At 45.2% G+C, this 27949-nt stretch overlaps 1 protein-coding gene and 1 long non-coding RNA gene across 28 annotated transcripts in view; one reads left to right on the top strand and one right to left on the bottom strand.

The window, feature by feature from the left end:
* Nucleotides 1–27949, top strand: part of TNRC6C (trinucleotide repeat containing adaptor 6C) — a 151425-nt gene that overhangs the window by 57049 nt on the left and 66427 nt on the right. For 23 of the 27 annotated variants that reach the window (XM_054670177.2, XM_063799368.1, XM_063799367.1 and 20 more), the window contains one exon: nucleotides 15184–15510. In XM_054670177.2, the coding sequence (XP_054526152.1) occupies nucleotides 15184–15510 (327 nt within the window). Of the gene's footprint in view, nucleotides 1–15183; nucleotides 15511–27111; nucleotides 27378–27949 lie in introns of those variants that run through there. The other 4 variants (XM_063799372.1, XM_063799373.1, XM_063799370.1 and 1 more) reach the window with 1 other exon arrangement.
* LOC107969330 (uncharacterized) lies at nucleotides 5243–27409 on the bottom strand. Its single transcript, XR_001711111.4, has 3 exons — nucleotides 25628–27409; nucleotides 21762–21881; nucleotides 5243–6466 (listed from the first exon to the last, which is right to left on the bottom strand). It is a non-coding gene; the product is annotated as an uncharacterized LOC107969330 (long non-coding RNA).

Below are 27949 nucleotides of genomic sequence, written 5' to 3' on the forward strand. Positions count from 1 at the left end.
GCACTCACATGTAACTGGGGGAACCAGATCCCTAGCCTCAGCTCTCCTTGCACGGAGGCTGCATAAGCTGTGTGCCAGGCTTGTCAGTCCTGCACCAGGTGTGCCTGTGGTGGTGGGTGGGAGAGACCATTTTGACTACTTGCTTTGTAAACATTTAAAATAATGGGATGGCTGTTCATTAACATTCATCTAGTGCCTAACACTTTCCAAACTGTTGGAGATATGGGAACCAAATTAAGGGGGGTGGTTTAGAACCAGAGTAAGATCGAATCCTCCATTCCTGAGTGCAGCTGTCATTACCTCTTCCAAATTACTGCAGTCTCTGCCTGCCTTCCCTTCTTTAGGTCATTCTCTGTGGTTCCTCCTTTAACATGATTATTTAACTTCTGTGGCTTCCATTGCTTCTGAGAGGAGGAGGATTATTATACTATAAACGCTTACTGTGTACTAAGTGCCAGTCACTGTTCTAAACCATTCTTTACGTAGATCAGCAATCAATCCTCAAGGAACTCTCTCAGTAAGGGATTCTTAGCTCCCTTTTATCCCCCCGACCTTGCCCACATGTTATGGATGGCATGACTGAAGGATGGAGAAGCTAAGTAATTTATCCAGGATCCCCAGCAAAGAAGTGGCAGAGCTGAAGTTTCAACCCCAAGTCCATACTTTTAGCTACTGCACTCCCTCTCAAGAGAAGTGAATGGAATTGATAAACCCCCAGTTCTGAATGGTGATGATCTTTGCTGGGGGAAGGTGGAGTATACAGTCAGGGAGGGAAAGATAGGTGGGGCTTTGGTGGAATGGGGACATTTTATTTCTTAAGCTGGAGATTGGCTCCATGGAGATTTGTTGATTATTTGGTCTTTATGCCTTTTTTAAAATGTCTTAAATATTTCTAAATAAATTTTTAAAGAAAAGACTGTGTTGGTAGTTATGACTTGGGTGATTGAATAAGATAGAAGCACCTCAGTGTGCTCCCACTCCCTGCTCCCCTGCTCTGTTCAGACCAGGGTGAGGAATGTAAGGTGGATCATAGGGAACTTCTTTTCCCATGTTGCATTCCTGCTCAGGTGGTAGAGCTGAACAAGGAGGGCACCGCTGCCTCCTCTCCCAACCACATGGCTCTAGAGTCTGCACAGGGTCTCAGAGACCTCAACAGCTTGAAGTGCTTGTTGAGCTTAGGTAACCCATGACTGCACAGCTGTTCAGCTCACCATGGGTTAACAATTGTAGCAGCCTGTCTCTAGAGTTTCTCTCTGAAACTGGAGGCTCCAGGCTTCTCCTAGTGTGGCAGCCAGGCAGGAACACTGAGGAGTATCCATCCATGGAACCACCCAGTGCTCTCCCAGCTACAGGTCAAGTGATACAATCCAAAATCCTTCCAGGGTCTCTGCCTACCTCTCCAGCCTCCTGTGAAACAACCCCGCTAGGCTTCAGCCCCCGAAGGCGAGAAGCTCTTTTCCATTTCAGGGCCTTCCCATGCACTGTCTAGGCTGGTGGGAGTGAGTTTGTAGGTACGAGGTGCGCACACATACACACAGACATACTCTACCTCGCTAACCCTGACATACTTTTTCAGGCTCTGCTTAATTGTCACTTTCTCAAAGGAGCTTTCTGAATCCCTAAATTAGGTTATCTTGTCCCACTGTTCCTTTTATCATGCTTACAACAATGTGTAATTTTCTATTTGTGAAATCATTTTAAAGATAATGTCTCTTCTACTATATGATAAAGACAGGAACCATATGTGTGTATATATATGTTTTTTGGTTTTTGGTTTTTGTTTTGTTATTTTGGTTTTTTTGAGATGGAGTCTTGCTCTGTCGCCAGGCTGGAGTGCAGTGGCGCAGTCTCGGCTCACTGCAACCTCCGCCTCCCGGGCTCAAGTGATTCTTCTGCCTTAGCCTCCAGAGTAGCTGGGACTACAGGTGTGCATCACCACGCCCGTCTAACTTTTGTATTTTTTTGAGTAGAGATGGGGTTTCACCATATTGGCCAGGCTGGTCTCGAACTCCTGACCTCGTGATCCGCCCCGCCTCGGCCTCCCAAAGTGCTGGGATTACAGGCGTGAGCCACCATGCCCAGCCGGAACCATGTTTTTTTATATAATACTCAGTATTCACAGTGCCTGGCACAGAATAGGAACCCATTAAATATTTTCTAAATAAGGAGAGGATAGGTGGGGATATTGACATGTTTTGGGGGGTGGAGCAAATGATAGGCAGATTGCATGGGAAAACAACGAGTTTGAGCCCTTATTTACCGTGCTTTCCTTTTTTTGCAGCACTTTACACCTGGTGAACCATGTATCTTACTTACACATCAAGTTTATTATTGATCCTTTTTCTCTACTAAGATGTGAGCTCCACAGGGCCAGGGATCTGTTTTTGTTCCTTGATACAGCCCCAGCCTAGAGGAGGCTGAGCTGTAGAAAACCTCTGTATTTATTGAATGAGTGAGTACTGTCTCTATAAACTAGAAATCCAGGCCATAGATTGAGAGAAGCTGGATGGCATCAGGATTCCAGAGTGCAGGAAAAGTTTTAAGCAGTTACAAGAGGGGGGTTTTGGCAGTCCATGTTAGGTTAGTAAGAGGAATTCTTGGTGGCAGCGGGTGCTTATGCTAGTGTTAATAGGTAACAGAGCTCATTGCTGTTTCTGAGACTACATGTGGCAGTGTCAGGCGGTCTGGAAATGACTGAAGGTTGGGATGATACAGAAGTATGGATAGCAAGCATAGTGAAAGGAAGGAAGGTCGGGGGCCTCGGCTGTTACAGATGACGATATTGAAATGACTGAGCATGATGAGACTCAAGCCAACTAAAATGGCTAGGAAAGAAGCAGAGAGAATGGGGTTGCAGCCAGGACTTGAAAAGGCTCAGACCCTAGCAAGGGTAGACTGGAGGCTAAGGAGGCTGGGTCAGCAAGGCAAGTTCCTTCTGTCTTGGTATCTTAGAGATGACAATGTAGTAGAAAAGTCTGAAAAGGAGCTCTTTCAAAATCAAGTTCTCCAAAGTCTGAAGGGACAGCAGCCTGAACTTTGTGTCCATACTGTAGCCTGTCATTTTAGAAAAAGAAAAATGTGGGAATCTCTCTATTTGGCCCTGTTATGACAACACTACCTGAAAATTTTAGCTGAAAGCAGAAAATCCTTGGAAAGAAAATTGTTTTAAAAGACTGTTGCTTTCTTATATAAAGAGTTACCATCTACCTTTTCACCAGCAGATGTCACCCTCATTTAAAAAATAAAAGGCAAAAGCTTACTAGGCAAAGAGTAACCAAAATTTCCATCTTGCTGAAAGTTTTTTAAAATTATATATGTAGTTATTAAATGGTTGCTATCTTAATATTTCTTAAATAAAACAAATGATTTGTTGAAAAATCATAAATAAACTAAAGTTCCCATTGCCTTCCTGTATTCTCTTGCTGCATGAAAATGCTGATGTGCAAAAGGGTAGGTTCCCATGTGAGTCCTTATCTGTGAGGTATGGCCCTAGAGTCAGGTCTTTTTGAAGAAGGGGAATGTCAAGATTGCTTTGATGCCCTGGTTTTTTAGACAGTAATAGACCCATAAGTGAGGATCTGAAAAGAGTTTATGGCTAGACAAAAAAAGAAAATGCCCATTTAATTTATCTGTGTTACAAGAATAGATCCAGATTTTGAGATCTTCCACTTATCCCTTCAGATTATTAAGTGGCTGCTTGATTCAAAGATCCAAAAATTACTGGCTTAAGTCAGAAGGTTTATCACTGCGTAATATAAAAGAGACCCAGAGGTGTACAGCTCAACTGGGTCAGAATTCCGCATTCCTCTGTCTGTTGCTTTGCTGAGTGAGGCTTCTCTTCCCTTTTCTTAGGGTCCAGGATGACCTGTAGACTACCAGCCATAGCATTAGCATTGCAAGCTGGAAATATCACTGTGAGAACAAGTACGTGGGTAAACTGAGTGTGCCATGCTTGCATTATACTCCAGGACCCTTGGTCTTTTTATTAATTGAATACATGCTTTGTGGCATTTTTTTCTGTTTGTGAAATAATGTGCTAGTACTTTAGTGTAGAGTAAATAGTTGTAAGGGAAATTCTCCCACCTGAAAAAGCTTGTGATCTGTCACAACTTGTAGTTTCTCAATCTCTGTTTCACTTTTAGTCTTTATGAAAACAGGTAATTATTTAGCAGTTTCTGAGAAACTAGCTTAAACTTTATCCTTTCCAATAATACAGTGCCATTTCTAGACCAGCACCATTCAACAGAAATAATGGAAGCCACAAATGGGAGCCACATGAATCATTTTAAATAGCCTAGTTGCATCATCTAAAAAGTAACAGGCGGAATTACTTTTAATAATGTTTAACTTGATATATCCAAAATATCGCCATTTCAATGTGAAAGCAACAGAAAAATTGTTAATGAGGTATTTCTCTTTTTTTTGGTACTAAGTCTTTAGAATCCAGTATATGTTTTAATACTAAGTACATCTCAATTTAGACCTCAAGGCTCAATAGCCACACTTGGCCAGTGGCTGCTGTACTGGGCAGCACATGGTCATCCTTCCCCTCTACACTTGTCTGAGATTTCCAGTCAATTGCACAAGCTTTAAATACTCTGTGTGTCTTCTTTATTTCCCCAGTTCATTGTTGATTCACTTAAGTGAGAAACCTAAGTGCTCCAGTGCCTTCCTACGGCAACCAACACAGTCCTGGACTCAGACCAGGAAATTCTTGTTTGACTTTTGGATGTGTTTAGTAGGAAAGAAAGCTTCCTTCAAGCAGCACTGTCCAGTAGGTAGCTGAAGAAGGAGGCTGGACTTGGAACTCGAGGGCAACACTGGGACAGTACTCAGGCATCAGTAGCACAGAAATGATGGTCAGAATGGTGAGCATGGACAACCTCTCCAGAGAGTCCAGGGCTGGAGAACGAGTACAAAGACTTGAAGTCCATTAGTAGTGAGAGGGCCAGCAGAGCACAAAGGCGTCTCTGAGGGGCACAGGAGGGGCGTGGGCCACGCATTCAGACAAGCCTGATGTGCTTGTGCTCGTTCACTGATCCTGTTGTGCTCGTAGCTCAAGGCTGTTATAAAGTAAAAGCACCTGTGTTTCTAAGAGAGTAATTTCATTTCTCCATACTTAATATGTTCCTGTTTCTTCTTGATAAGTAGCATCATTTTAACTTTTCATTCAGTAATCATAAAAAAGATTATGGAGAGGAGACATGGAATAGGTTATTTATTTTTTTATTTTTATTTTCTTGAGATGGAGTCTCACTCTGTCACCCAGGCTGGAGTGCAATGGCGCAGTCTCGGCTCACTGCAACCTCTGCCTCCCTGGCTCAAGTCATTATTCTGCCTCAGCCTTCCAAGTAGCTGGAATTACAGGGGTATGCCCCCATGCCCAGCTAATTTTGGTATTTTTAGTAGAGATGGGGTTTCACCATGTTGGCCAGGCTGGTCTTGAACTCCTGACTTCAGGTGATCTGCCTGCCTCGGCCTCCCAAAGTGCTGGGATTAAAGGTGTGAGCCACCATGCCTGGTCTATTTATTTATAATTTTTTTAATTAAAATAAAACAATACCTACATAAGACTTTGGGATATATTACCAGGATTTTTCCTCTGGAAGGTTTCTATGTCTGATAGTCTAATATTACAAGTAGTTGGAACTCTATTAGTATCTGGCCCTTTTCCTGTAGGTCTAGCCTTTGGGCCAAAAAGATGCCCAGAGGCAGTGAGACTCTCACCAAGGTCATTCCCAGAATTTTAGACTTTGCTGGCCATATATGGTCTCTGTCATATATTTGTCTTTGAGTTTTTCCCCCATCCTTTAAAAATGTAAGGGGCATTCTTAGTTCACCTGCCAGTCCTGCCCTACTCACATAACAGTTATTCAAGGTGGAAAGGGAAGACTGGTTAGGAATACTTTGACTCTTTAAAAATGAGTCTGTCTTAGATATAAGATTGACTACACATAATGCATCAGGCAGGTAGCACACAGGAAACCATATTCCATATCCAAATGTCTTAGAATTTGGTGGTTTATATTGAAAAATGGACTGATAACATTCATTTATGATTTGCTTACTTCTTCCTTTCTGTAGCATGAACTCCTTTTCCTCTGAAGGTTTTGAAGAAAAACAACCCCGAATTTGTCCTTCAGTCATTTAAGAAAGATTAACAGCAGCATGGTGGAAAAGCATGGTCAGAGATGTGAGTTCTAGTCCCAGTGGTAGCTGGGTCAGTCATCTCAGCCATATCATCTCGGTTGCCTGAGTCTGTGCAGACGAGGGTGGGACTGGATGATTTCTAAGGTTCCCGTCAGCTCAAATTCTTTGCTTCTGAGTCCTTGCCTAATTGTTTCCATCAGGTTTTGAGTTCTGGTGCATTTTCTTCATTTCGAGTCTTTTAAAAGGCAAAATGACAGGTAGAAGTACAAGTGTAGTTGGCACTCCTTATCTGTGGCTTCCGCATCCATGGATTTAACTGTCAATCAAAAATATTTGAAATATAAATGGACAGTTGCATCTGTACCGATGCAGTGCATGTACTGTACATGTACAGACCTTTTTTTCTTCTCATTATTCCATAAACAATACAGTATAACAGCTATTTATATAGCATGTAAATTACATTAGGTATTATAAGCAATCTAGAGATTATTTAAATATATAGGAGAGCTGGGCATGGTGGTATGCACCTATTGTCCCAGCTATTTGGGAGGCTGAGGTGGGAGGAACACTTAAGCTCAGGAATTCAAGTCCAGCCCACCCTGGGCAACACAGTGAGACTCCGTCTCTAAAAAAAAAATTAAAAATTAACAACATAAAGTATGCGGGAGGATATGCGTAGGTTATACGCAAATAATAACCTGTTTTATAACAGGGACTTGAGCATCTGTGGATTTTGGCATCCAAGGGGGTTTCTGGAACCAATCCCTCTTGGATACTGAAGGATGACTGTACTTTGACTTTTATAGTAGCTAGCCATCCAGTGTCAGTTATTTACAAAAGAGAAACTGGGTTTTTCATCACAAAAATTTCTGTAGCTTGCTAATAGTTCTCTTTTTTTATTCCTTCCTTCTCCTGCTCCTCCTCCTCCTCCTCTTCTGCTGCTACTGCTTTTGAATTTTGTAGTAAAAGAACCAATATTCCTAGCTTCCCAAGAAGCACTTGTTGAGTCTAGAATAAAACTTTTGAGCTGGGCACAGTGGCTCATGCCTGTAATCCCAGCACTTGAAAGGCTGAGGTGGATAGACTGCTTGAGTCCAGGGGTTCAAGACCAGCCTGGGAAACATGTCAAAAACCCATCTCTACTAAAGATACAAAAAATTAGCTGGGCATGGTGATACACATCTGTCATCCTAGCCACTTGGGAGGCTGAGGTGGGAGGATCACCTGAGCCCGGAAAGCCAAGGCTGCAGTGAGCTGTGATCATGCCACTACACTTCAGCTTGGGCAACGGAAGTGAGACCCTGTCTCAAAAAACAAACAAAAAAGCCTGGCCGGGCACTGTGGCTCATGCCTGTAATCCCAGCACTTTGAAAGGCCAGGGTGGGTGGATCACCTATGGTCAGAAGTTCAAGACCAGCCTGGCCAACATGGTGAAACCCCATCTCTACTAAAAATACAAAAATTAGCCAGGCATGGTGGCGGGCACCTGTAATCCCAGCTACTTGGGAGGCTGAGGCAGGAGAATCACTTGAACCCAGGAGGCAGAGATTGTGCCATTGCACTCCAGCGTGAGCGTCAAGAGCAAAAAGAACTCCGTCTCAAAAAAAAAGCAAAAACAAAAAAACCTTTTGAGGCAGATACATTAAAGTGTGTGAAAAAATAATTGTTAGTATGCTAATTGTAATTTTAAAATACATTGAGTGGTTCTAAGTTTACCAGACAAGTGTCTATGTATTGTGCTCTCAGTTTTATTTGGAAAGTTTGCTATTGTGAAAGAGACAGCAAGTTTTCTTCTCTGTTGTGGGTTGTATTTCCATTTTTTATTAATAGGCAGTATTATTTAGAGCAGTTTTTTTTTTGTTTTTTTTGTTTGTTTGTTTGTTTTTTTGGAGATGGAGTCTCTCTCTGTCTCCCAGGCTGGAGTGCAGTGGCGCGATCTTGGCTCACTGCAAGCTTCGCCTCCCAGGTTCACGCCATTCTCCTGCCTCAGTCCCCCAAGTAGCTGGGACTACAGGCACCTGCCACCACGCCCAGCTAATTTTTTGTATTTTAGTAGAGACGGGGTTTCACCATGTTAGCCAGGATGGTCTCAATCTCCTGACCTTGTGATCTGCCCACCTTGGCCTCCCAAAGTGCTGGGATTACAGGCGTGAGCCACCGCGCCCGGCCTATTTAGAGCAGTTTTAAGTTTACAAAACAATTGAGCTGAAAGTATAAAGTTCCCATGTATTCCCTCTCCTCACCACCACTAGTTTCCCATATTTGTGTGGAACATTTGATACAACTGATGTTCTAGTATTGATACTTTTTTTTTTTTTAGGACAGAGTCTTGCTCTGTTGCCCAGGCTGGAGTGCAATGGTGCGATCTCAGCTCACTGCAGCCTCTGCCTCCCAGGTTCAAGCAACTCTCCTGCCTCAGCCTCCCGAGTAGCTGGGATTACAGGTGTGCGCCATGACGCCCAGCTAATTTTTGTATTTTTAATAGAGACGGGGTTTCACCATGTTAGCCAGTGTGATCTCAAACTCCTGACAGGTGATCCACCCACCGCAGCCTCCCAAAGTGCTGGGATTACAGGCATGAGTCACCGCGCCCGGCCAATACATTATTATTAACTAAATGCCACAGTTTACATTAGGGTTCACTCTTTGTGTTATATATCTATGGGTTTTGACATGCACAGTATTGTGTATCTGTCATTGCAGTTTCCCTGCCCTAAAAATCCCCTGTGCTCCGCATAGTCATCCCCCACTCCCCTGGCAACCGCTGATCTTTTCACCATCCCTGTAGTTTTGCCTTCTCCAAAATGTCACGTAGTTGGAATCATACAGTATCTACATACTGTGGATTTTCTACATACTGTACTTTTCTGTTTGGCTTCTTTCACTTAACAGTATGCATTTATAGTTCCTCTATGTTTTCATGACTTGATAACTAATTTTTTTAAATCACGTAATGTTCCATTGTCTGAATGCACCAGTTTATCCATTCACGTACTGAAAAACATCTTGGTTGCTTCCAGTTTTTGACAATTATGAATAAAGCTGCTGTAAACATTTGTGTGCAGGTTTTTGTATGAACGTAAAGTTTTCAACTCATTTGGGTAAATACCTATTAGCTTTTCTGTTATTATAATTAGCTGAAGGTCATTATCAGGAAAATATACATATATTTATATTTAAGAATCAACTTCAACTTGTAACAAATAGGTTCTGCACCTTTCTTTAAAATATATAATGGATGTTCATTCTGTATAAAGGTAAAGAACTTTAAAATCTTAAGTAATTACAAAAAAGTATTTCATGTCTATATCAGGGCCAGGGAAATAGGAGCAGAGACAGGCTGGACATAGGGAAGAGGAAATCCGTGGACTCTGGAATACTAGCCATCACAGAATTAAAACTGCATGTCATGTTCTCTGGGCTTCACTTCAACCATAGGCTTTCAGAATTAGAAGGAGCCTTAGAGTGTCAGCTAGTCTAAACCTTTCATTTCCAGATGAGAAAACTGAGGTCTAGGAATATGAAAATTACTTGATCCAGATCATATATATTATTAGTGGAAGTGAATCCAAGTTTTTGAGGTCTCTAGCCTTAGTATTTTTTTATTTCATCAACTAATTTCTTTACGTGATGTTGCTGTCTCTGCATTTTTTAAACTTTATATGTTTGAGAAAAACGATCACTCCTTCAACATTTATTTAGCGCTCACTGTTGTCAAACACTATGCTGCCATAATTTACAGCCTAGAGAAGAAGACAGTCGTTTTAAAAAATAACATACACAATGCTGAGTGCTGTGCCAAATACCAGGTACTGTGGATGTTCAGTCAGAAGCACCTAGACTGGCTTAGGTGAGTCACAGGAGGTTTGGAGAGGAGGTGACATTTAGTCTGATATTTAAAGAATAGCTGGGAATTACCATGTTTTTTGACTCTGACATTATCAATTGCATTATGCACTATTTTATGTACCACTAAGAAAAAAATTGCCAGTTAAACTGATATATTCATTGTCAGTTATAATATGCATCCCAGTTTCAGAAATGTTGAAATATTTGGAAATGTGCCCTAGAATTGATGAAATGTGGTGGTTAGATGAAGAAGCAAGCAGCTCACAGGGGAGTTTAGCACTTGCTGAACCTCAAAGCTAAGTCTGGGGAACTGGGAGTCTTACTGCTCAGGACCACGTGGACCTTGCAGAGAGTTTGGATTTTATTCTGAGAGCGTTACAAGACCTCAGAGTTTTAAACCAGGGAGGAGATCTGCACTTCAGAAGGATCACACTGGCTGCAGTATAGATGGTGGATTAGAAAGAGTCTCTTACAGTACTCCAGCTAAGAGATGAGGGTGCCCAGGTTCCAATGGTGACAGTTGGAATGAAAATAGATGGGTGAAATTGAGGGATATTTGAGGGTGGAGGGCATTTAGGAGCTATTAATAGAAATGACAAGGTTTGGTGATTGATTAGATGTAGGAGAGATTGAAATACTCAGAAGGGCGAGGCGAGAAAGCTGATGAGTATATGGGGCGTGTTGATTTTGAAGTGTATCAAGTATAAAAGAGTGGACAACAAAGCCATAAAAGAACAGGAAACCTGCCAAGGGGGATGGGAAATAGTAGCATAGAGAAGAAGGCAGGAGTGGCCATCACTGATAAAGACAACTTGAGGGGTCTTTTGGTCCAAAGACTGAGGGGTCAAAAGATAACACGGCCTTGGATTGTAGCAGCAAGAAAGAAATTATGGCCTTGGGTACTCAGTTTCCATGAAGGTTTGGCAGGAGGAGAGGAGAGAGTGGGAGGAGCTGGAGGAGAATGTGGAGTCCAGGAGAGGTGATTGTTGCCATTTGTGAAGAGATTAAATATTTGAACATGTTCAAGTGATGATGAGAAGGAGCTAATTACAGTAGCCAGACAGTCCCTGGGCCCGTTAGAGGTTGGAAATGCAATTTCTTTCACTCTGCACACAAACACCGCAACCCTCTTCTTTTTTATATTCAGTTCCATCATATTGAAACTCTGGCTAGAAAAAAAACAGAGAAATACTTGTAAAGCAAGGAACTGATCCAAGACCCAATCTTATGTTTTGGGCCTTCATGTCTACTTTGGAGAGAGTTGTGAGTTGAAGACCCAGGACACGCAAAGTCCCTAAGATAGGATCCAGAGGTTTGGAGGGTGCCCCCTTGCATTGCCTCTCTGACCCCATTGATTGTGAGACATATCGGTATTGCACATACCATTAAGAAAGGAAAATATGCTGCCTGTGCACTGACATGTCATCATAAGACACATCCCAATGTAAGTGATGGTAACCTGTGAAGGGATGTGCGTCTTTGAGTTGATGGAACACAGTATTAGCCTTAGATAGGAATAACAGATGTGGGACAAAGAACAGGGTGACACTCATATATCTGTAGTGACAGAAACTTGGAGGTTTTTTTTGTTTTTTTTTGTTTTTTTTGAGATGGAGTCTCGCCCAGGCTGGAGTGCAGTGGCGCGATCTCGGCTCACTGCAAGCTCCACCTCCCGGGTTCACGCCATTCTCCTGCCTCAGCCTCCCGAGTAGCTGGGACTGCAGGCGCCCGCCACCGTGCCCGGCTAATTTTTTTTTGTATTTTTAGTAGAGACGGGGTTTCAGTGTGTTAGTCAGGATGGTCTCGATCTGACCTTGTGATCTGCCCGCCTCGGCCTCCCAAAGTGCTGGGATTACAGGCGTGAGCCATCGCCCCCCGCTGAAACTTGGAGTTTTTACTTGATGGCTTTTATTTCTTCTGCAGAGTAGTCAAGTTCATTTTCTGGGGATGGGAAGAAGTGGGAACAAGGAGGTAAAGGCATTAGGAGCTCAGGAGTGGAAGATCTCTAAATGAATTGTTGACACCACTGGAACAAGGCAGACCCAGGAAGTTGCAGGATTGACAGGAAGCAGTGAGGGCGTTCTGAGGCCAGGACCATGCATTCGTAGCGGTACCAAACTGCATGTCACATGATTTTCTTGAGAGATACTTAGCAACCTGAGTCAGGAAGTAGGGAGAGTAGACAGTGGGTTCATCCAGGACTAAGGACTTGCCAGGCACTAGTGACAGATAGACAGTGAGGCAAAGACCTGGAGGATACTGGCAGTGTGAACAATGTAGCGTTCACATGGTAGATGGCCAAGTCCATGTTGAGAGACAAAAACTGCAGGTAGACTGGAGCTGACAATGTAAAGGGAAACAGTACCGTATCATGAACCACCCCCCAATGTTGACTTAAAATATTTTTTAATGTTTCTTCTACATAAAAGGTATGTACAGAACTACGTATAAACTCATTTTGTACATAGCTGTTTCTCAGCTATCAAACCAGTGATGTTTACAAATTGAGTAGAAAACCAAAAATGTTTTCAAATAACAAAATAGATGTAATGTCCTGGATAATGATGTTTTGTGTACAGGATGAGGTGGGACTGACTATTGAGGCGCCGACTCTTGCACTTTACATGTCGGCGTGCAGAATTACTACTCGAATCACTGTTTGCATTCGGCATGCTAATTAGTAAACCCTATTATTAGGTTATCACCCAACTCTTCTGCTCCTTTTTTAAAATTTAAATTACTATGAGACCTTTGTTTATGCAACTTACTCTAATATGATTTTAGACCTTCACAATGCAAATTCATTATTCGCACAGTAGGCCCAACTGCATTCTTTCCCAGTAAATCTGGCAGAGTGTGGCAGTGCTACAGATGCCAAACCACAGTTGCTGACACTAAAATTCAGTAGTACGATCATACCTTGCTTGACAGAGAGATACGTTCTGAAAAATGCACCGTTAGGCTGTTTTGTCATTGTGCAAACCCAGATGGTACAGGTTGCTACTCACCTACGCCATGTGATAGAACCTTTTGCTCCTAGGCTGCAAGCCTCTACAGCATGTTACTATACTGAATACTGTAGGCAGTTGCAACACAATGGTAAGTATTTATGTTATCTAAACATAGGAAAGGGACAAGAAAAATATGCTATAAAGAATTTTTAAAAGGTACACCTGTATAGGGCACTTAACTATGAATGGAGCTTGCAGGACTGGAAGTTGCTCTGAGGAGTCAGTGAGCGGTGAGTGAATGTGAAGGCCTAGGACATGACTATACACTTAGGCCACACTAAACTTACTTAAAAAATTTGTTTTTCAGTAATAAAGCTTTTTAATTTTTTTAAGAGTTTTCACTCTTTCATAGTAACACTTAGCTTAAAAGACACATTGCACAGCTGTACAAAAAATATTTTTCTTTCTTTATATCCTTATTCTGTAAGCTCTTTTCTGTGTTTAATTTTTTTTTAACTTTTAAACTTATTAAAAACCTAGACACACACACACACACAAGCCAAGGCCTGCATGAGGTCAGGATCATCAGTATCACTATCTTCCACCTCCACATCTTGTCCCACTGGAAGATAACATGCGTGGAGGTTTCATCTCCTGTGATAACAATGACTTCTGGATATCTCCTGAAGGACCTGCCTTAGGCTGTTTTACAGTTAACTGTTGTTTTTGGCTTTTTTTTATGTAGAAGCAATACACTCTAAAATAATGATAAAAAGCATAGTAAATACATAAACCAGTAATATAGTTATTATGAACCATTATGTACTACTGTACATAATTATTACTGTACATAATGTATGTGCTAGACTTTTTTTTTTTTTTTTTTTTGAGACGGAGTCTCGCTCTGTCACCCAGCCTGGAGTGCAGTGGCACAGTCTCGGCTCACTGCAACCTCCACCTCCCGGGTTCAAGCAATTCTCCTGCCTCAGCCTCCTGAATAGCTGGGATTACCCGTACCTGCCACCACACCTGGCTTGTGTGTGTGTGTGTAGTAGAGACAGGGTTTCACCATTTTGGCCAGGCTGGTCTCGAACTCTTGACCTCAGGTGATCCGCCCACCATGGCCTCCCTAGACTTTTTATGTGACTGGCAGGATGGTAGGTTTGTTACCACCAGCATCACCACAAACACGTGAGTAATGTGTTGTGACATTGCAACGGCTGTGTCACCAGACGATAGGAATTTTTCAATTCCATTATAATCTTACGGAATCACTGTCATATATGAGTCAGTTGTCGACTCAAACGTCATTATTTAGCTTTAATTATTCAGATAACCCAGAATGCACCAATATATGTTTTATACATTATCATCAGAATTAAAACAAAAATACATATAAATTCATGGACACCTAAAGATTCCTTCGTTTTATAAATATTGAACAAGAGCAGTGGTTCTCATAGAGAGGTGCTGGAACCAGCAGCGTCAACATTGTCCCAGTAATTGTTAGAAATGCAAATTCCGGCCGGGCATGGTGGCTCATACCCGTAATCCCAGCACTTTAGGAGGCTGAGGCGAGCGGATCACTTGAGGTCAGGAGTTCGAGACCAGCCTGGCCAACATGGTGAAACCCCATCTCTACTAAAAATATAAAAAGTATCTGGGCTTGGTGGCCTGCGCCTGTAATCCCAGCTACTCTGGAGGCTGAGGCAGGAAGATCACTTGAATCCGGGAGGTGGAGGTTGCAGTGAGCTAAGATGGTGCCATACTGCCCTCCAGCCTGGGTAACAGAGTGAGACACTGTCTCACACTTAAAAAAAAAAAAAAAGAAAGAAAGAAAGAAATGCATATTCCCAGTTTCTCCTTGCTTTTTGACACTGAATCAGAAAGTCTGGAGGTTGGCACCAGGTGTCTGGGCTCTGATAAGCCCTCTAGGTGATTGTGATGCAAACCAAGGGTGAGAACTGCTGCTCCAGTCTTAATGTATCACCTTGATTTTACAGATGAGGAAACCAAGGCCCAGGAATAGCTGCCTCAGACTCTCAAGATTAGTTTGTGTGTAGCAAAACTAGGTCTCAAACTTGGAACTCTAGACTTTAGTCCAGTTCTGTTTCCAAAGCACTACATTGTCATTTTTTCTCAGTTTTTGGTTATGGTTTCCTTGGTTTGGGTTGGGTTTTAAAGGGGTCTAGCTAAAGTTTTGGGTTCTTTTGCCTTTCATTCATTTTAGTGCCAGAACCTACTAAGACCTGTTCAAGCCAGCCCCAACCTGCCGGTACCAGTACCAGTACTTCCACCAGCACTATCTCAAGCAGCAACAATGGCAAACGTGCATCTGCCAGTGGCCAGCAGCCAGCTGCATCCCGTTACCTGCCTCGTGAGGTGCCTCCACGCTTCCGCCAGCAAGAACAGAAGCAGCTATTAAAGAGAGGCCAGCCATTGCCTACGGGGACTCTAACCAGTGTGAGCCCAACCCAGGGTGCTGGGCCTGCAGGGGTAAGCCCACCTCCCCTACCTGGAGCCGGAACACAGCATCATCCCAGTAAGCTCCAACCAGGTAAAAACCACATAGGATGAGACATTGTTTTGATCTGAAAACTTTGCTATTTTCAACTTTGCTGCTGAGCAATAGAAATAGACATATTTTGGTCCATACAACATACACAGAGACAGACAAATTCATTTCATTTTAAGTGGGTTTTAAAATTTAATTGTGTTTTCCCTCTATTTATTTACATTATTGGTCATGAGTTTGCAGATGGCATGAGCTACTTCAGCTGAGCTTATTTTTCATCAGAAACTAAAGGTCTGTACATTGGTCCATATGAACCCATCAAGGCAGATACTTTAGAACCCAGAAGTGAAAACTTTTCAGTAAAACCCTTTTCTCTCTATTTCCTAGTCTGTCTTATGAGTGCACACAAGCATTTTTTGCAGGGAGGTACAGATCCTTCCACTAGGCGTTTCTAACTGTAACTTAGTCATACACATTGAGCCAAGCCTATCTGATACCTCCTCATCCTAAGCCCTGCTTCTTGTTGCTTCCTTGCCTGTAACTAGTTGTTAGCTTTCTTTTGGCTCCTAAGAAAAATCACCACTTGTTTATTTGCTTTCCAGCTGCCAAAATGCAGATGTCTCTCATTTCCTGTCAGCTTCTTTTCGAATCTCCTTGACTTGATGGATTTGTACTTTTGAAAAATTCATGTACTGTAGTTTTAAGGAATTTTTGGAAGAGAACAAAGTATTTGTGGTCAACTGCCATGTTCTCTGTTAGATTCTTCAATTTTTCGGTTTCAAGTAACAACTAATAATTGGTGCTGTTTCTAGAATGGAAACTTATCTGCTCATAGTTGTGAAATTAAGGTCTGTAATTAGATGTGCAAGGAGGCTTCTTAGATTGGAATTTAAAAGAAACATGGCACAAGTCATATTCTTGTTTTCTTTCATGTGCTGCTTTTTAATATGGGTAATAATTCTAGCATGACCTAGAAGTATTTATAGCAATGTTTTTCAAAACTGTGACTTTGTAGTATAGTCAGAACTAATATTTTTAGACAACTTTACCAAGTCTCTTCAAATAGTCTTGGCTTTCGTCTGCTAACCACTTGGTAGAGGGGATGTAGGTCAATGATTGTCACCAAAAAGCAAGGCAGAAAAGATAAAATATATTCACTGACCAAGAATATAGTCTCATCTATTTAGTTGCCAGCAGTTTACAATCAAACATGCTACTTTCCCAATATGGTCCTTGGGAAAATCTTAACAGAGACAAGAATTCTATAGTTAGACCTAAATAGCTTGGTGTTTTAATTTAAGGGTCTGATTTTGAAAAACTGAATAAGAAATGTAACAGCCCTGCCTGTTCTGGTTGTATCTGGTTGTGATGTGATTGGTTGACAGTATTGCATCAGTTTTCTCATCAAATGCTGCTGGTGCAGAATGTTACTGGTATCTTCTTAGATAAGTAGAAAATAAGCCATTAAGTCAATAAAATCTTGCTATGATATTCCTTCATTAAATATTTATCTCTGTAAATATAACATTATCTAAGAAAATACTCCTAGTTCATAGTCCTTCTAAAATATATATTGTAGGCTGGGCACAGTGGCTCACGCCTGTAATCCCAGCACTTTGGGAAGCCAAGGCAGGCGGATCACCTGAGGTCGAGAGTTCGAGACCAGCCTGACCAACATGGAGAAACCCAGTCTGTACTAAAAATACAAAATTAGCTGGGCATGTTGGCACATGCCTGTAATCCCAGCTACTCGGGAGGCTGAGGCAGGAGAATCGCTTGAACCTGGGACGTGGAGGTTGCGGTGAGCCGAGATCACGCCATTGCACTCCAGCCTGGGTGACAAGAGCGAAACTCCATTTCAAAAAAAAAAAAGGTGTGTGAGTATATATATAAATATACATATAAACACACACACATATTGAAGAACATAAATCATTTTATGGATTGAAAACATCTCAAAAAATTGATCAATCTATGTAGTGAGCATAAAATAAGAAATTCATTCTTGACTCCCAAACAAAAATCTTCATTTTATACCAATTTCATCTCTTCCTCAGTAGTCTCTGGTATCACAGCCAGATGCATCTTTCTAACTCACCACCCTTCACTGACGAGGGGTCCCCTCACAAACCTGCCCTGGTCACCTAGTTACTAATGCACAAACTCTCCGTTTTTCTGTCTGGCTGTGAAGGCCCTTCATAGCCGAGTCTCCCCAACATTTTCCCCGCCTACTCTCCATGGCCTACTTTTTTCTTTTCTTTTGAGACTGAGTTTCTCTCTTGTTGCCCAGGCTGAAATGCGATGGCACAGTTTTGGCTCACTGCAACCTCTGCCTCCCAGGTTCAAGTGATTCTCCTGCCTGCCTCAGCCTCCTGAGTAGCTGGGATTACAGGCGACCACCACCATGCCTGACTAATTTTGTATTTTTAGTAGGGAAGGCATTTCACCATGTTGGTCAGGATGGTCTCAAACTCCTGACCTCAGGTGATCTGCCTGCCTCAGCCTCCCAAAGTGCTGTGATTCCAGGCGTGAGCCACCGCCCCCCAGCCTCCATGGCCTACTTTCTTTTTTTTTTTTTTTCTTTTTTATTGATCATTCTTGGGTGTTTCTCGCAGAGGGGGATTTGGCAGGGTCACAGGACAATAGTGGAGGGAAGGTCAGCAGATAAACAAGTGAACAAAGTTCTCTGGTTTTCCTAGGCAGAGGACCCTGCGGCCTTCCGCAGTGTTTGTGTCCCTGGGTACTTGAGATTAAGGAGTGGTGATGACTCTTAACGAACATGCTGCCTTCAAGCATCTGTTTAACAAAGCACATCTTGCACCGCCCTTAATCCATTCAACCCTGAGTGGATACAGCACATGTTTCAGAGAGCACAGGGTTGGGGGTAAGGTCACAGATCAACAGGATCCCAAGGCAGAAGAATTTTTCTTAGTACAGAACAAAATGAAAAGTCTCCCATGTCTACCTCTTTCTACACAGACACAGCAACCATCCGATTTCTCAATCTTTTCCCCACCTTTCCCCCCTTTCTATTCCACAAAACCGCCATTGTCTTCATGGCCCGTTCTCAATGAGCTGTTGAGTACACCTCCCAGATGGGGTGGTGGCCGGGCAGAGGAGCTCCTCACTTCCCAGTAGGGGCGGCCGGGCAGAAGCGCCCCTCACCTCCCGGACGGGGCGGCTGGCCGGGCGGGGGGCTGACCCCCCCCACCTCCCTCCCGGACGGGGCGGCTGGCCGGGCGGGGGGCTGACCCCCCACCTCCCTCCCGGACGGGGCGGCTGGCCGGGCAGAGGGGCTCCTCACTTCCCAGTAGGGGCGGCCGGGCAGAGGCGCCCCTCACTTCCCCGACGGGGCGGCTGGCCCGGCGGGGGGCTGACCCCCCCCACCTCCCTCCCGGAGGGGGCGGCTGGCCGGGCAGAGGGGCTCCTCACTTCCCGGTAGGGGCGGCCGGGCAGAGGCGCCCCTCACCTCCCGGACAGGGCGGCTGGCCGGGCGGGGGGTGATCCCCCCACCTCCCTCCCGGACGGGGCGGCTGGCCGGGCGGGGGACTGACCCCCCCACCTCCCTCCCGGACGGGGCGGCTGGCCGGGCGGGGGGCTGACCCCCCCACCTCCCTCCCGGACGGGGCGGCTGGCCGGGCGGGGGGCTGACCCCCCACCTCCCTCCCGGACGGGGCGGCTGGCCGGGCGGGGGGCTGACCCCCCCACCTCCCTCCCGGACGGGGCGGCTGGCCGGGCGGGGGGCTGACCTCCCCACCTCCCTCCCGGACGGGGCGGCTGGCCGGGCGGGGGGCTGACCCCCCCTACCTCCCTCCCGGACGGGGCGGCTGGCCGGGCGGGGGGCTGACCCCCCACCTCCCTCCCGGACGGGGCGGCTGGCCGGGCGGGGGGCTGACCCCCCCTACCTCCCTCCCGGACGGGGCGGCTGGCCGGGCGGGGGGCTGACCCCCCCACCTCCCTCCCGGACGGGGCGGCTGGCCGGGCAGAGGGGCTCCTCACTTCCCAGAAGGGGCGGCCGGGCAGAGGCGCCCCTCACCTCCCGGACGGGGCGGCTGGCCGGGCGGGGGGCTGACCCCCCCACCTCCCTCCCGGACGGGGCGGCTGGCCGGGCAGAGGGGCTCCTCACTTCCCAGTAGGGGCGGCCAGGCAGAGGCACCCCTCGCCTCCCGGACAGGGCGGCTGGCCGGGCGGGGGGCTGACCCCCCCCACCTCCCTCCCGGACGGGGCGGCTGGCCGGGCAGAGGGGCTCCTCACTTCCCAGTAGGGGCGGCCAGGCAGAGGCACCCCTCGCCTCCCGGACAGGGCGGCTGGCCAGGTGGGGGGCTGACCCCCCCACCTCCCTCCCGGACGAGGCGGCTGGCCGGGCAGAGGGGCTCCTCACTTCCCGGTAGGGGCGGCCGGGCAGAGGTGCCCCTCACCTCCCGGACGGGGCGGCTGGCCGGGCGGGGGGCTGACCCCCCCACCTCCCTCCCAGACGAGGAGGGAGGACGCTCCTCACTTCTCAGACGGGGTGGCTGCCGGGCGGAGGGGCTCCTCACTTCTCAGACGGGGCGGTTGCCAGGCAGAGGGTCTCCTCACTTCTCAGACAGGGCGGCCGGGCAGAGACACTCCTCACATCCCGGACGGGGCGGCAGGGCAGAGGTGCTCCCCACATCTCAGACGATGGGCGGCCGGGCAGAGACGCTCCTCACTTCCTAGATGGGATGGCGGCCGGGCAGAGACGCTCCTCACTTTCCAGACTGGGCAGCCAGGCAGAGGGGCTCCTCACATCCCAGACGATGGGCAGTCAGGCGGAGACGCTCCTCACTTCCCAGACGGGGTGGCTGCCAGGCAGAGGCTGCAATCTCGGCACTTAGGGAGGCCAAGGCAGGCGGCTGGGAGGTGGTTGTAGCGAGCCGAGATCACGCCACTGCACTCCAGCCTGGGCGCCATTGAGCACTGAGTTAACGAGACTCCGTCTGCAATCCCGGCACCTCGGGAGGCCGAGGCTGGCGGATCACTCACGGTTAGGAGCTGGAGACCAGCCCAGCCGACACATCGAAACCCCGTCTCCACCAAAAAAATACGAAAACCAGTCAGGCGTGGCGGCGCACGCCTGCAATCGCAGGCACTCGGCAGGCTGAGGCAGGAGAATCGGGCGGGGAGGCCTACTTTCTATTATGATTGGGATTGCTTTCTTACTGTCTCACAAGTGTGCCATGCTCACTGTCAAGTCCCTCCCATGCACACATGCTTAATTGCGCCCCCCAACCCCCACTTTACTTCCAGTTCATTGTCCCCCCGCACCCGTGAGGCTTCCCCAAGCAGCTCTGTCTCCATTCTGTTCTCACAGGTGTAATATGCCCACTTTGTAACATACACCTTTGCACTTATTGTATACTGTATATCCTATATTTTTTGCTGATTAGGTCATAAGAGTCTTGCCTTTAAACTAAGTTGGAAATATCCTATGAAGAAAATGTTTGAGGTCGGGTGTGGTGGCTGACGCCTGTAATCCCAGCACTTTGAAGCCCTGGGCGGGTGAATTGCTTGAGCTCAGGAGTTCGAGGCCAGCCTGGGTGACACAGCAAAACCCCCTTTCTGCAAAAAGTACAAAAATTAGCCAGACATGATGGCATGTGCCTGTGGTCCCAGCTACTCAAGAGGCTGAGGTGGGACAATCGCTTGAGTCTGGGAGGTGGAGGATGCAGTGAGCCAAGATCGAGTCACTGCATTCCAGCCTGGGCAACAGGAAAAAATAAATAAATAACATCTCTGAGCTTTCTATGACTAAGCAGAATGGGAAAATCTCTGAACCATAGGTGAGGACTTGGAAACTAGAACTTGTTATGCCACCAACTAGTCCTTCCATTTCTCATCTAAAATGAGAGGTTTGAACCTCTCATGATCTCTAAGGTCCTTTCCCTTAAATTTCTGACTCAGACACTATTCCAGTGACTTTGTTTGATTTTGTCAGTGGAAGGACTTTCAGGAACACTGTCCCATGTTGTTACGGTGTTGGCACAGGGATTGTAGGTGAGCATCAGCAAGCATGGAGGCAGTATGGCAAAGTGGTCAAGAGACAGGCCCAATCCACTTTCCAGACCCACCACCTCCTGTGTGACCTTGACCAAATCACCTTCACTCCCTGCACTTTTGACTCATCTTTGAAATGAAGAGATTCCTAATTTTGAAGATGAGCTATTTATTTCATATGCAGCACAGGGTCTTGCTTATAGTAGGTGTTGAGTAATGCAGGTGATAGTTGTTAGTGTGAGACTGGTGAGACTTTGAAATATACAACAAATACGTACCCATCTTTGAAACACCATTGTGAAGCAGAGTGTTCACAAATCCCAGCTACCTGACAGGCTGAGGGAGAAGGATCGCTTGAGCCCAGGAATTCAAGACCAGCATGGACAACACAGCAAGACCTGTTTCAAAAAAATACTCAAAATTTTTGACTGACTAAATTCTAAAACAGTGCAGTAAAGCTTTCTCATCACTCTGTGATTTGTGTATATTTTGAAGTTTCACTTGTCCTTCCTAGAGTTCTCTTTTTCATATTATAGTTGTTTAATGAATTCACATCCAGGTGAAATTCTATTGGTGTATTCCTGAGGAGTAACCAGATTTCTGGTTGCAGTGAAAGTATTTTTAGATACAGTTTGAAATAAAAGCTCTTACAACTTTCTTAAAAGTAATACATAGATTTTCATTGTACTTTAATCTGTCACTCTAATGTGGAAGTGACTCCTACGGTCACTTCTACATTAAAACAAAAAAATAGAGTTTTATTCATGATTACATTTCTCTAACTTGTAAGGTTCAATTAAAAAGAAGTACAAATGCTGGGTCAGTAGAACTAAGATTGAATTAACCAGGCAGGGGCGGCTGAGGGAGGCGTCCTTAGGAATTTAGCTGCACACCATTTCTGGTGAAAAGCAAAGGGAAACTCGGAGTTCTTTCAGCTTCGCACATGAATTTCTGTGTTCTTCCCAGGTGTATTGGTATGTAAAGTCTTTGTGCCCTCCCCCCAGGTTTTAGTGTGCTTAGCAAAAACTAAAGAAAGTGAAGTATTCGTGGAAGGAATTGATGGAGTTTGAGTCACCTTTGTCATAGTTTTAAAAAGTTGCACAGTGGAGATTTGTGGGCATCCTTGTTTCCCCATAACTGAGTATTTGACCAGTTGCCTGCTGCTTTCCCGTGGAAGTAAGTGTTATAGTCCTGTACTGTGCTAATGGAAAACGTACGTGTCCATTCCAGTAAACAGAGAGGATTTACGGATAAAATTAAACAATAGAGGAGCAGAAATGGGAAAGTTTTTAAAGAGTTAAAAATGGAATTTGTAGCGTTTTTAGCTGTGTAAGAATAGATAAAATTTATATTTATATACTGTTACAGTACAAGGCAACTGGCGAAATTAGAGAAGAGACTTACATAGGCCGGGCGCGTTGGCTCACACCTGTAATCCCAGCAGTTTGAGAGGCCGAGGCAGGTGGATCACCTGAGGTCAGGAGTTTAAGACCAGCCCGGCCAGCATAGCGAAACCCCATCTCTACTAAAAATACAAAAATTAGCTGGGTGTGATGGTAGGCGCCTGTAACCCCAGCTACTCGGGAGGCTGAGGCAAGAGAATCACTTGAATCCAGGAGGCAGAGGTTGCAGTGAGCTGAGATCACACCACTGCACTCCAGCCTGGGTGACAGAGCAAGATTCCATTAAAAAAAGAAAGAAAGAATGAAAAGAGACTTAGTCTGACAGTTATTTATTTCATTATTCTTTTTCTTTATATAGAATATGCTTCCTAACGGGATGTAAATAGTAGATTAATCTGACTCTTAAAACATTTTGTCATAATTCACCTTTTGATTTACATTAATCTGCAAGCTTGTTTCTATAGAAAATTGCAACCACACATTTTGCCATTTCTTAGACAAACTAGTGTACTGGCTTCACACTTTTTCACTCTTTTTCCTTTTCTTCCTATATGAGAATGTTCAGGCAGCAGTGCCACACTCGGCTTGCACAGCTCTGAGAAGGGAGGAGGATGCTAGCCTTTCAGAACGGTGGTTTTGTCATGTGTGTCTTAATTTGTTCATTGAGCAGAACATTTGTTGAATGCCTGCCAAACATCACATACCCTGCACTGGGGATGGACAATTCATGAGTGAAGTGTTTTGGAATAACCAATAAGTAAGTCAGCCACTTCAAGGTATTGTAACAGAGATAAGCATAGAGTGCCACATGGGAAGGACAACTAACCCAGACTACGGATAGGGGACTGCAAGGAAGCCTTTCTGGTGGAAGTGATATGAGCTGAGTTTCAAGTTAGCTGTGCTGGGCAAAGAAGGTGAAAGGGCGTCACAGATGGAGTGACCTGCATGCATGAAAAGCGCAGACCTGCAGTTGTAAAGCCTCTCAGTAACCGCTGCAGGCTCATTGTGGCAGGGGGCAGTGGGAAGATGTAAGGCTACAGAAGTTGGCTGTTGGTATTACTAAGTAATAGTAATAAACCAGCATAAAAGCTTCTTTTGGTAATAGAGCCAAATTAAATTCAGATTTAAAGCTCTTCCTCCAAGTTGCTTTTGGAACTTGATAGACTAATTCCAAACTTCATCTAGAAGAGCGAATGTACGTGAATAGAAGAGCCAAGAGACTGAAAAAGCATAATGAGCTATCACTTTGAGCTGTGATCCTCTAGTAATTTTAACAGCGTGTTTCTAGGGCAGGAGTAAACACAGATCCAGGAACTATGATATAAAGAGAGCAGGGGGAAAAACAGATGTATACACGGAGAGTTGCAGATCACTGAGAAAATAGTGGTTCAGATCAATATTGAGTGCTAGAAAGCCATATGCAAGACAAATATAAGAACTACAGAAAGATGACGTAAGAGAGTATTTTCTAAATCTTGGGATAAAATTTTAATCATAAGCCATGAAAAGAAAGACTGACAAGTTTGAGTGTATAAAAATTTAAAGTTTTGTACATGAATATGAATAAAATCTGAGAGGACATGTTTACAGTGTAAATAGCAAAAGATAAATATCTCAAAAATACCAAGTGTTCCTACAAATCAAAAGAAAAACAGTCCCATAGAAGAATGGGCAAAGAATGTGAACGGGAAGATCATAGAACTACCACAAATGGGTCCTAAGTATGTTGAAAGTATTCCCTTGTGGCTGGGTGCAGTGGCTCACGCCTGTAATCCCAGCACTTTGGGAGGCCGAGGCAGGTGGATCATGAGTTCAGGAGATTGAGACCATCCTGGCTAACATGGTGAAACCCCGTCTCTACTAAAAAAAAAAAATACAAAAAATTAGCCGGGCGTGGTGGCGGGCGCCTGTAGTCCCAGCTACTCGGGAGGCTGAGGCAGGAGAATGGCGTGAACCTGGGAGGCGGAGCTTGCAGTGAGCTGAGATGGTGCCACTGCACTCCAGCCTGGGCGACAGAGCGAGACTCCGTGTCAAAAAAAAAAAAAAAAGTATTTCCTTGTAATCAGGGAAAAGATAAATGGAAACAGCATTGATAGATCACTTTTCACTTACCAAATTGTCAAAACTGTAAATCTTGTTAATATTCCTCTATTATAATAACACAGTACTATGGATTGAGTGCTTATCATTTGCAAGATCCAATTGCTTTACACATATTAACTCATTTAATCTTCTCAAGACCCTGTAATCACCACAGGCGACCAGCGAGAGTGTGGGAAAAGGCGACGCTGGTGTGCTGTTGGTCAGAATGTAAGGAGGCATGTGGCAGGATTTATCAAAATGTTGGGTAATATGACGTAGCTGTTCAGATACAGGAATACATCCTGCAGACACCTAGAGCACAGCTCTTTACTGACAACTGAATGCTCTGCATTTGTCCTCTGCCCAGTGGCATGAATTAATAACAGGCAAGTTGGAACGTGTCGAGAGGCAGTAGGGACAAAAACAGAGTTGACTGTATTCGTTACGGAACAGGCACAGGTGTATATAGCATTAGTCTTCCAGTGACCAGCAATCTCACTTTATCCTGTGATGATAAAGAGCAGCCTGTGTTTGAGAACCAGTTGAACTTTTGCTAGGCTGCAGGTCCCCACAGAACAGCAATTTCAAATCTTGCCCCCCCCCCCCCGCCACTCCCTACCTCTTACCAGGTCAGCCATCCCCTCTGTTCTTGGTCTCACCTTCTTGCCGTCACCCACGTTGGCCCGGGCATTGGGCAGAAGCTTCATTGGTTTTGTAGCGTTATTGATGTCAACAAGTATCCCATTTTAGAAGGTAACCAAGACTTCTAATACTTGCATGCAAAAATAAGTCCTAGATGCTTTTAATATTCGATAATGCTGATGTTGAAGTGAAATTCAGTCAAGTGAAACCAATTTTGTAATGGGCTGACAATTCTAAATGGAGCTTTCCAGCGTCCAGCTGACCCTCCTGCCAGTGGTTAATGCTGTGACTGTTCTCAGGCAGCATCCTGTGGCTGCCATCCCTCGTGGGAAACACAGGCTTGCACACAAGGGCATCCAGAGCAGACAGGGCAATAAAGGCCTAGAAATGCCCCCTAAGGACTGGGAGAACAACAGAGGGGAGCCTACAACAAGCCCGAGAGGAGGAGGGCCTGTGGGCATTTCAGCTGTCAAAGGGCTGTCCTGAGAGCCCGCTGCCCCCAGGCAGCCCCAGAGGACAGAGGTGGAACAAGAGTGGCGGAAATGTAGGGTGGTAGGCAGGGTTTTCAGATTTCTGGAAGAACTTTTATTCCTTCCCCCTTCACTGGCAGTAGCCAAGGAGAGATAGTCAGTTATTGCCAATGGTGGAAGGGCTTCTGCAAGACAGGTAGGCCAGGGTGCCTCCCAGCCCTGGTTCCAGGTTCTCTTTAGGTAAAGACTGTTACCAGCAAATGAAACATTGGCCTTCTCATAAAATAATACAGGGGAAAGTAGATTTGTAAATTCATGTATTGATTTGGATGGGAGTATATTTAGCCAAATAGCAACAGATCTTAACTGGGAAGATGAGTATTAGTACGTACAGTGATTTCCAGAGATTCCAAAGAATGCCACCTGATCATGTCAGGTTCAGTGCAGATTATGTTTTGCAAGTCTGCAGGATAGCTCCAGCTTGAAACACTTGAGAGCTTTTATCTTTAAAAAAAAATAATAATAATAATAACTTCTTGTGCCAAAGGCAGAACAATGTATTGTTTTGGTGGCTGCTTTGTACATTTATAAACAGAGGCTTTGATTAATATACGGCAGTGTTTGCTACTTAGATCTTTTTTAGATAGAGGCAGGAAAGTAATTAAGAAGCTGGACACTTGCCAGTTTACATATGGGGCTCATTTAGAATATTACAGCTAGTGTTGGCATGCCAAATGTTTAGGAGTTGTTTAGAAAAAGGGAGAAAGAAGGAGCGGAAAACAAAGGCAGGATGAGAGAGCCGCAGTTTATTCGCCTGCAGCCAATAGGCAAAATGCCGTTATTCTTTTGGCTGACTTTCAAAAACACAGAAGAAAAGTGGCTGTGATGCTAATTGTAACTGGGTCCTGAAGTGAAAATGTTTGTGACAATCGAAAGAATTTAAAGAGGAAGGAAGATCGGTTTAGTGTCAGCTGCAATTAGATAATCAAAGCTGTAAAATCCCATCCGTCCATGCCTCCACCCCTAGTTGAAGGGGATGATTCGGGTGCCTCCTGGAGTAGAAAGGGCATTGCCCAGCCCTGCCCGGCTTGCGGCCGCGGGCGCCCGCGGGTGGCCCGGACGCAGGCTGGCCCCGGGAGCTTCCTGGCAGCTCCCTGGCAGCTCTACAGGAGGCGGCTCTCGCTGTACCCAGCCGACATGTTGTAGCGAGAGGCCAGGCGAGCCTAGATGCAGGCGTAGAGGCAGCTGTGCACGCGAGGTGGCGTCTCCTAGGAGGGTTGGGCGGCACCGTCTGCAGGTATTTCCTCACCCGTCAGCCCCTCGTAGAGCAGGAGAAACGGAACAAACACGGAACAAATAGTGGCTGCTTCTCGCCAGTCCGTTTGTGACATAACATTCCAGCGTGTGAGTGGTAGCTCGGCGTCCCTAAGCTCTTGGCTGCAATTCAGATTGGATAAAATGGCGTCTTGGAAAAGAGCTGCTTGCTAAAGATCTGCCGCACTGAGCAGAGACTTACCCATGGCTTTCCCTACTGTGGTTTCTCTCTGCTGGGCTGGCACGGGCAGGCCTTCCCAAATTAGGAAGCAAGCCTCCTTTGCCCCCAGTTTCCTTCTTTATTTAATAGACTCTTAACCTTGAGGAAGCAATCTCATTTTACTGCCGTTTTGAAGAAAAACACAAGGCAACAAACTTATTCTTTTGGACACTATTTGTGTTTCCAATAAATCTTGTACTGTGTTCTGCGTTTCATAATTCCTTGTATTTATAGTAGTTGACAGATGAAATGTTTGGGCGTCTGTCCAGCAATGGAATTTTGAATTCAAAGTACTTTCTCCCTGAGATCTTTACACCCAGTAAATGCAGTAGAGG

This window comes from Pan troglodytes, chromosome 19 (genome assembly GCF_028858775.2).
Source record: "Pan troglodytes isolate AG18354 chromosome 19, NHGRI_mPanTro3-v2.0_pri, whole genome shotgun sequence".
Taxonomy (NCBI): domain Eukaryota; kingdom Metazoa; phylum Chordata; class Mammalia; order Primates; family Hominidae; genus Pan; species Pan troglodytes.